The sequence below is a fragment of the Coregonus lavaretus genome (genome assembly GCF_964263955.1).
Source record: "Coregonus lavaretus genome assembly, chromosome: 36".
Taxonomy (NCBI): domain Eukaryota; kingdom Metazoa; phylum Chordata; class Actinopteri; order Salmoniformes; family Salmonidae; genus Coregonus; species Coregonus lavaretus.
Window position 1 is genome coordinate 29,221,118 of NC_140023.1, and position 9,609 is coordinate 29,230,726.

Consider the following 9,609-nt stretch of genomic DNA (forward strand, 5'->3'; position numbering starts at 1 on the left):
TCTCACAGCCATGAGCCTGAGTAATGTGCTGTTGTCTTGTTTTCAGTCTAATGGTTTCTCAGCTCATGGATCATATTTGAATCATTCATATTCAATAGTGTGAGGTGGAATTATGTCAATTTAGCTAGCTAAAGTTATCTAGTTAGTCTGACACTTCTTCTGGACTGTTACGGCCACAATGTTAGCTAAGTTAGCTGGCTAGCTAAGTTACCATAGCTAGATTTGGGTTAATTTAACTAAGCTATTTGGCAGGTTTATCTCATGCTTGAATGGTGATTGATTGAGTTAGCTAGCGTTACTGAACTGGTTTTCAGTGGTTTCTGACAGTGGCAGCTTTAGTCGGACTTGTGAAGTTGAGGACACTGGATGCAAATTCTGTTAGCTAGCTAACGTTAGAGTTTACCTTACATTTGATGTAGTCAATATAGTTTAGCTGGCTAGCTAGCTATGTTTCTAACATTTATTTATTTCTGTACTTAAATGCAGAGGTCGGGGGGGTCTTAACTTCACCAGAGTCTCTTACAACCCTGCAGACACTTTGGGACTAGATACATTACATGCACAGCTAATATAGATAGTCTGGCCTTCATTTTACCATACTTGCTTTATTGGTAATTTGCACAGATATGCTGTCACAGTGACCAACCTGACACACAACACACACATCACAGGCTGGGAGCAACTCCTGGGCACTTAGGGGTAAAGTGCCTTGCTCAGGGGCACAACAGCAGTAGGTAGTAGACAGAGATATTGTAGCTGGTAACCCTCTGGCTGATGGATCACTCTCTGCAGATTGCCCAACAGGCAGCTCGGGGTTTGAATATTGGCCTGCCTTTCTAACCTTGAAGCTACTGCCGCCCCTATTCATTTTTTTCTATTTCCTCACTCCCTTGCCTTTCTTCAACCATTTGACCTGGCATATCAACCCTTCCCTCAAAGTATTTCCTTTAGAAATGTTGGTGAAACGATCCCTTATCACCTACCTAGCGGTTAAGCCTAGTGGTTAAGAGCATTGGGCCAGTAACTGATAGGTCGCTGGTTTGAATCCCAGAGTCAGCAAGTTGGAAAAATCTGCCATTCTGCCCTTGAGGAAGGCAGTTAACCCCCAACACCAACTGCTCCCCAGGTTCTGTGGAAGTCGATTAAGGCAGCTCCCTGCACCTCTCTGATTCAGAGGGGTTGGGTTAAATGCTGAAGACACATTTTGGTTTAATGCATTCAGTTGCACAACTGATTAGGTACTCCCTTTTACCCTTTCTATTGCAGTGGAAGAGATGGACCAGGAAAGGCTCTTGCTTTTGGACGACTCTTCTATAGCCTGAAGTTAAAGATTAACATAAAAGCCTTACACTCAGTGAGTACTCTGTAAATGCCACCTTTTTTATATAGGGACACAAACATGAACACATAGTACTGCGGACACACCAAGCGACACACCAAGCTTGAGCAGTAGCTGGGTCTTGCTGGGTACATGTTAAAAGATTTGTTGTGTATTTTGAAAACTGATTGTTAAACGGAATGTATAATTAATTGAATACTTCATGCTCACAACAGAGTCAAATGTGCAAGGGCAGCCCAGATGACCAAGTGGCTGAAAAACATCAGCTCCGGCAAACCAGGTTGCGGAGTATATGAAGGAGACCGCGATACAGACGACTCAGTGCAGCAGACAGAATGTGGCCAAGAATGTCGAGATAGTCCGAGAGTATCCGCGTCTGCTGGATACTCCAGGCATGCTGGGTATTTTTTAAACAAAAACATTAGACTTGAATTTGATTCTGTTTGCTGTGATTAACTACCCTGGCTGATGCGACCCACGTGACTCAAAGCGCAGGGAGAGATGTGACCACACTGGTCTGGAAAGGAGGCTGTTTGTTAATGCAACATTCGCTAATAAATTGTGCGACGGGGTTTGATTGGTTATCTCAAATGATTTGTTTTCACTCTGGGTTCAGACCTCTCATTGTTTGGATTTGAAAATCCAAGCATTGTAATAGAAGGGGGCGACGCTCAGGGGCTGTGTGTGGCTGTGGGTGTTTGAGTGAGAATGACACAGAGGAGAGCCAACCCGTAAAAGCACAGCCCCCTTTATTATCGTTGCATTGTGCCGACAACATCAAAAGGCCATTCCAGACTGAAGTCAAGAGGACTTCAAGAGTTAGGTTTTAGCCAGACTAGTGATTAACTGCAAAGGAAAATGTATTGTTTGTCTGGCTACAACAGAACACAAGCATTAGAAACAGCATTTTGTATGGATACGTTTGGAACATCTGAGCTAGTGTGATGTCATTAATGTTTGTGGATATAGTAAGGGAAAAAAGTATTTGATCCCCTGCTGATTTTGTACGTTTGCCCACTGACAAATAAATTATCAATCTATAATTTTAATGGGAGGTTTATTTGAACAGTGAGAGACAGAATAACAACAAAAAAATCCAGAAGAAAAACATTTCAAAAATGTTATAAATTGATTTGCATTTTAATGAGGGAAATAAGTATTTGACCCCCTCTCAATCAGAAAGATTTCTGGCTCCCAGGTGTCTTTTATACAGGTAACGAGCTGAAATTAGGAGCACACTCTTAAAGGGAGTGCTCCTAATCTCAGCTTGTTACCTGTATAAAAGACACCTGTCCACAGAAGCAATCAATCAATCAGAATCCAAACTCTCCACCATGGCCAAGACCAAAGAGGTCTCCAAGGATGTCAGGGACAATATTGTAGACCTACACAAGGCTGGAATGGGCTAAAAGACCATCGCCAAGCAGCTTGGTGAGAAGGTGACAACAGTTGGTGCGATTATTCGCAAATGGAACAAACACAAAATAACTGTCAATCTCCCTCGGCCTGGGGCTCCATGCAAGATCTCACCTCGTGGAGTTGCAATGATCATGAGAACAGTGAGGAATCAGCCCAGAACTACAAGGGAGGATCTTGTCAATGATCTCAAGGCAGCTGGGACCATAGTCACCAAGAAAACAATTGGTAACACACTACGCCGTGAAGGACTGAAATCCTGCAGCACCCGCAAGGTCCCCCTGCTCAAGAAAGCACATATACAGGGCTGTCTGAAGTTTGCCAATGAACATCTGAATGATTCAGAGGAGATCTGGGTGAAAGTGTTGTGATCAGATGAGACCAAAATCGAGCTCTTTGGCATCAACTCAACTCGCCTTGTTTGGAGGAGGAGGAATGCTGCCTATGACCCCAAGAACACCATCCCCACCATCAAACATGGAGGTGGAAACATTATGCTTTGGGGGTGTTTTTCTGCTAAGGGGACAGGACAACTTCACCGCATCAAAGGGACGATGGACGGGGCCATGTACCGTCAAATCTTGGGTGAGAACCTCCTTCCCTCAGCCAGGGTATTGAAAATGGGTTGATGATGGGTATTCCAGCATGACAATGACCCAAAACACACGGCCAAGGCAACAAAGGAGTGGCTCAAGAAGAGGCACATTAAGGTCCTGGAGTGGCCTAGCCATCCCATAGAAAATCTGTGGAGGCAGCTGAAGATTCGAGTTGCCAAACGTCAGCCTCGAAACCTTAATGACTTGGAGAAGATCTGCAAAGAGGAGTGGAACAAAATCCCTCCTGAGATGTGTGCAAACCTGGTGGCCAACTACAAGAAACGTCTGACCTCTGTGATTTCCAACAAGGGTTTTGCCACCAAGTACTAAGTCATGTTTTGCAGAGGGGTCAAATACTTATTTCCCTCATTAAAATGCAAATCAATTTATAACATTTTTGACATGCATTTTTGTTGTTGTTATTCTGTCTCTCACTGTTCAAATAAACCTACCATTAAAATTATAGACTGATCATGTCTTTGTCAGTGGGCAAACGTACAAAATCAGCAGGGGATCAAATACTTTTTTCCCTCACTGTATGTATGTACTGTAAATGTTAAGTTGTCTATTGTTTTTGTCAATGTATGTTTTTGTTCGTCAAAAGAACAAGTAAAATAAAATATGACAAAAAAGTAATTGTCTGCTTTACTACAGATTGCTCAGGACTTCTACATTTTAAACCCGGACTACTGGGGAAGCTCACTGAACTGGATCTCGGTCTTAAACAACAAAAATCTTCGCTTTGCCAGCCCAGAGAGAAGCAGGCCCAAGATCTTCTCTTCGAAGTGCAGGTATAGTTTGAAAATACCCTGCTGGTGGTGCCTCAGATGCTCATTCATTTTTAGCCTGAAACAATCAAGTTATTAACTAAACAATTTTTTTTTTCAGATACTCAAGGTGACATCGCTTTAAGACTTCTGCCAGTAGTCCTCCCAACACCAGTCTACAAGATAGACAGGAAGACATTTCGACCTAGCTTCAGTGAGACCAGAAAGTCCTTCATTGACTTGCAGCCTGTAAATTTAAATAGTGGATAGGCCTAGGGAGATTGATGGGGAAATTAGATGATGGCATTTTGTAAACATTGAATGAAAGGCACAGCATTCCATAATCTGTTAAGCATAACTGCACACTCCAAGACATTGGGTAGGTTTCCATCCAATTTGCAACAGATTTTAATGCAAATATTCTCACATTTGCATAAAACAATATGCACATTTTCCCACCTGAGAAGTTTCCAGCAAACATAATTTTTGCGGATATAAAGCTGTGCGTGATGAACAAAAAAATTACGTAGTGCATGTACCTAATACAAAACAACAACAAGGTAAATGGGTTTGCATCACATTTTCAACTCTACTGATGGTTTTGTCACAAACTGTTGTGTTATATAGCAAATGTGCCAACTCTGGTCTTCGCACATGAGCTCTAGCCAACAGCTCACACATACAGTGGGGGTAGGATATCTACAATATGAGATTATGATGGATAAGAGCGATATTATTTGTATCTGTCAAACGGCAGCCGAGCTTCTATCATCATGTCACCAGAAAAAGACCCTCAATATTTATTGGAAAGAGCATGATGCTCATCACCTTCATGTGAAGTTCATCATCATTTGTGACTGACCACCTCGATTCAATCTTATGTAGCAAAATTTCAAATGGTGTTTTTTACATTGGATAAAAGTAGAGACTCAGAGCTACAAAATAGTATATCATAAACTGCAGTTGAGGAACAATGGGAAAGTAATTCTGCTTTGAAAGTTGATAAACTTGTAGCCCCACTTTTGAGAAAATGGCCCTTGAATGTTTTGGTACACCTACTGGAGAGCTCTTCTTTGTCTACACCAATTCAACATCATTCTCACCCACTTAAGCCTTCGCCCCACCTCACATGTGAGGCCTTGTGCACAACAGAGTGAGAAGTGTAGTAAACAACCAAAGATTTCAAGACCAAAAGTGGAAAAAGTAAAAGCCCACAATAAGGAAAAACTCCAGGTAAAAATACACTTTACCTATTCCTTGGCCTACAGTGCCTTCGGAAAGTATTCAGAACCCTTGACTTTTTCCACATTTTGATAGGTTACAGCCTCATCAATCTGCACACAATATCCCATCATTAAAAGCAAAAACTGTTTTAATTTTTAATTTTGCTAATGTATTAAAAAATTAAGAATAAATATTACATTTACATAAGTATTCAGACCCTTTACTCAGTACTTTGTTGAATCACCTTTGGTTGGGCCACTCAAGGATATTCAGAGACTTGTCCCGAAGCCACTCCTGCGTCATCTTGGCTGTGTGCTTAGGTTCGTTGTCCTGTTGGAAGGTGAACCTTCACCCCAGTCTGCAGTCATGGTCTGAGAGTGTTTAGGTGCCTTTTGGCAAACTCATAGTGTGCTGTCATGTGCCTTTTACTGAGGAGTGGCTTCCGTCTGGCAACTCTACCATAAAGGACTGATTGGTGGAATGCTGCAGAGATGGTTGTCCATCTGGAAGGTTCTCCCATCTCCACAGAGGAACTCTAGAGCTCTGTCAGAGTGACCAACGGGTTCTTGGTCACCTCCCCGACCAAGAGCCTTCTCCCCCGATTGCTCAGTTTGGCTGGGCAGCCAGCTCTAGGAAGAGTCTTGGTGGTTCCAAACTTCTTTCATTTAAGAATGATGGAGGCCACTGTGTTCTTGGGGACCTTCAATGCTGCAGAAATATTTTGGTACCCTTCCATAGATCTCTGCCTCGACACAATCCTGTCTCGGAGCTCTACGGACAATTCCTTCCACCTCATGGTTTGGTTTTTGTTCTGACATGCACTGTCAACTGTGGGACCTTATATAGACAGGTGTGTGCCTTTCCAAGTCATGTGCAGTCAATTGAATTTACCACAGGTGGACTCCTATCAAGTTGTAGAAACATGTCAAGGATGATCAATGGAAACAGGATGCACCTGAGCTCAATTTTGAGTCTCATAGCAAAGGGTCTGAATACTTACGTAAATAAGGTATTTCTGTTTTTTGTTTTGAATAAATTAGATACATTTTCTAAAAACCTGTTTTCGCTTTGTCATTATGGGGTATTCTGTGTAGATGGCTGAGGAAATGGTTTTATTTAATCAATTTTAGAATAAGGCTGTAATGTAACAAAATGTGGAAAAGGTCAAGGAGTATGAACATTTTTGAAGGTAACCCCCAATGCTGTGTTTGTCCGATATTATTTTTAACCCAGCATTTATTTGAGTAACAATAACTCAATTTCTACTTTTTAAGATGCAAATAGAGAATTTTCTTTCAGTAATTTTCTTTCAGTATCCTAATTTTATTATGTTATGTTTCAGTGCATGAATTCAACAAGCTTTGGACAAAGGATTTCCACAGGGTCGCCATCTCCAAAGTTCACTCAAAAAGGCCATAATAATAATATGCCATTTAGCAGACGCTTTTATCCAAAGTGACTTACAGTCATGTGTGCATACATTTTTATGTATGAGTGGTCCCGGGGATCGAACCCACTACCCTGGCGTTACAAGCACCATGCTCTACCAATTGAGCTCTAGAGGACAACAATAGTTCTGAAGTTGGGTTTGATTTAGTTTTGTTGTTTTAATTATTACAATTTTGTTAATTATCTTTGAAACTTCCATTGGTTAATCTATTGCTCAGTTATCACTAGGCTCATGTAAATAATTATGTAATTGTCCCTTTAAACATCCTAAGGTCATAATCCCCATAGTGTTCACATTTCTCTCATGTAATTACATAAAAATATTAAATAAACAATTTATTTGGGAAATATCGTGTCTTTGCTATTTTCTTCATTACAATGCTGATGATTTCAAGTTGTATTGGATTTATTTGTATCTGTTAAAGACATTGGATACTGTACATGTTGTTTATAATATTTACTACATGTATGTAGTATGTAGTATGTAGTATGTTGTTTATAATGTACATGTTGTACATGTTGTTTATAATATTTACTACATGTATGTAGTATGTAGTATGTAGTATGTTTCGTTTTTTTTTCTGTGAAGTAAGTTCACTTAAAATTATGTGATTTGGTTTATGTATATACATTTCAATGTTGTTTAACACACAGTAACCAAACAACTGATATAATTTGCATATTCACACTGCATTTGGAGCAAACATAATGTTCTCCACAAGTTTCCTAAAATTGTTTGGCAGAAGTTCACAAGTTGCCGCAAATTTACCGCAACAGTTTGCCACAAAACTAATTTGCAAAGGTTTGCCACAACTGCCAGAAGCCATTTTTTTTTCTGTAAGGGCACTCTCACTCTCCCACACTCACTCTCACTCTCTCACGCACACACACACACAGACACACACACACACACACACACAGAGACACACACACATACACACTCTTTCTCGCTCTCTCTCTCTCGCACACACACACACACACACACACACAAACACAAAAGAGGACAGGGGTACTCAAAAGTGAGGCAACCATTGCATCTGTGCTTTGGAATGGATGACGTCAATGCCTTTTGTACCCTATGTTATGATTGCATGTTTGAGAAGACTCTATGGTGTTTCTTTGTTTGAAAAGGCCAACATCCTATTTTATTATTTTAGGAGAAGGCAAACAAGTAATACTCAATTGGATCTTGTCGTCTAGACAGGAGTCCTCTAGACAATGTTTTTGATTCTTCACGAACAAGTTGATCGTGAAAGGCTATCTTTGTTGATGTCTTACATAGCTCATTTTGTGGTCTATTCCTTTCACATTTGTGTCCACACTCTCTGTGTTTGAATGGTAATATACAGTACATTAGACTGATATGTTCACTGTAGTTCTCCTAAACAAAGGTTCTATGTTTAAATGGTTAGTGTTACAGCTAATTCCTGTAATTTTGGGTAACCACTGTGCTTCCAGTAATACACTGTAAATTATAGGTGTTACAGTAATATGCTGTAAATGTGTGTTACATTAAAGGTCCTGTAAATCTACAGTAATTTACAGGCTACTGTGCTGCCAGCAATTGACTACAAATTCATAAAATACAGTAACTTCATGTTTTTTTATATTTACAGTACCATCGAGTAAATGTTGCTTACAGTATATGTACTATACATTTACAGTAACTTACTTGCTACTGTGCTGGAACAGGAAATGTTTTACAATGTAGTGGTCCTGCCTAACTGACATAAATCCATAATATGATGGATCATTCAAGTGGAACTGAAAGAGAGCTACTGTATCCTCAGCAATTTCAACTCAGGAAGGACGGCAGTGATGGCATACAGCGTGTAGAGACTGCTCAATAGATTCATTTCTTGAGGAAGGATACATACTGTATTTGTTTATCAAAATGAGAGTTGACGTCACATATACCTCTTACAGAGGATAACTGATAACCTACCTACAGTGTCTGTAATAATATGGCACTCCTAACAAATGTCATCACTGGTGTACTTACACAAAAACTCCGAAAAGCAGAACTCGTATGCCAATCTCCATAGCCAGTACTCTTATGTTTTTCCTCCAGTCTGGGGGTGACATATTCATGATTCTTGAGACAATTCGCCAGGTAGAATTAACAAGCAGGAGCAGTCAATTCTTTGTGATCACTTTTTAAAATAATCCACCTTTCGACTAGGGCTAATTCGGTGTCAGGTACTACAGGAAGCAGTTCGCCTATCCACACGTCTGTCGCGACTTGGTCACCTGAAACGGAATCTTCCCTTCCCGCCTCCTCCTTTCTTCGCTGCTGTATCTCCACCGTCTGATGTTTCGGAGAGAATTCTCCTTATTGCACGTCAAGTGATGAATGCTCCTCCTTTATTGCATAAATGTCTCATTCGTCCGTTCCATCAATTACCCAATTAGGTGAGAAACGGGAGAGAGCGGTGGCCACGCAACTATGAGAGACTCTCCTGAAAAGCGGGAGACGGGGAGAGGAGGAGAGAGAGAGAGGAAAAAAGGAGGGAGAAAGTAGGCGGGGACATATGATGCTGAGCGGCACAAAGTGAGTGTGGGGAGTTGTCTCCTTTTCATTGCCCCCTCCACCATAAGGAATGACTGACTCTCTACACTGGTCTACAAGATACAGCCAAGGAGCTTACAGACAATAATAATATGTCAACTCTTGGTAGGCTATGTACACTGTAAAGGGGTTGCCGTGAATTTGACAGTAGCTCATTGGCAAGTAAGTTAGGCGTACTGTATTTCATATTGTAGTCCTCTTTCTGTAATCTAAATACAGTATAAAATCAAGTACTGTGTAACGAAACAC

At 40.7% G+C, this 9,609-nt stretch overlaps 1 protein-coding gene across 1 annotated transcript in view; it reads right to left on the minus strand.

Annotated features, from left to right (window-relative positions):
• LOC311110564 (phospholipid phosphatase 4-like) overlaps positions 1-8,882 on the minus strand; it is a gene marked incomplete at both ends in the record, with an annotated part of 189,376 nt that extends 180,494 nt beyond the window's left edge. The window contains one exon of the mRNA XM_084153069.1: positions 8,794-8,882. Within this exon, the coding sequence (XP_084009195.1) occupies positions 8,794-8,882 (89 nt within the window). The remainder of the gene's footprint in view (positions 1-8,793) is intronic.
• Positions 8,883-9,609: the final 727 nt, after the last annotated feature.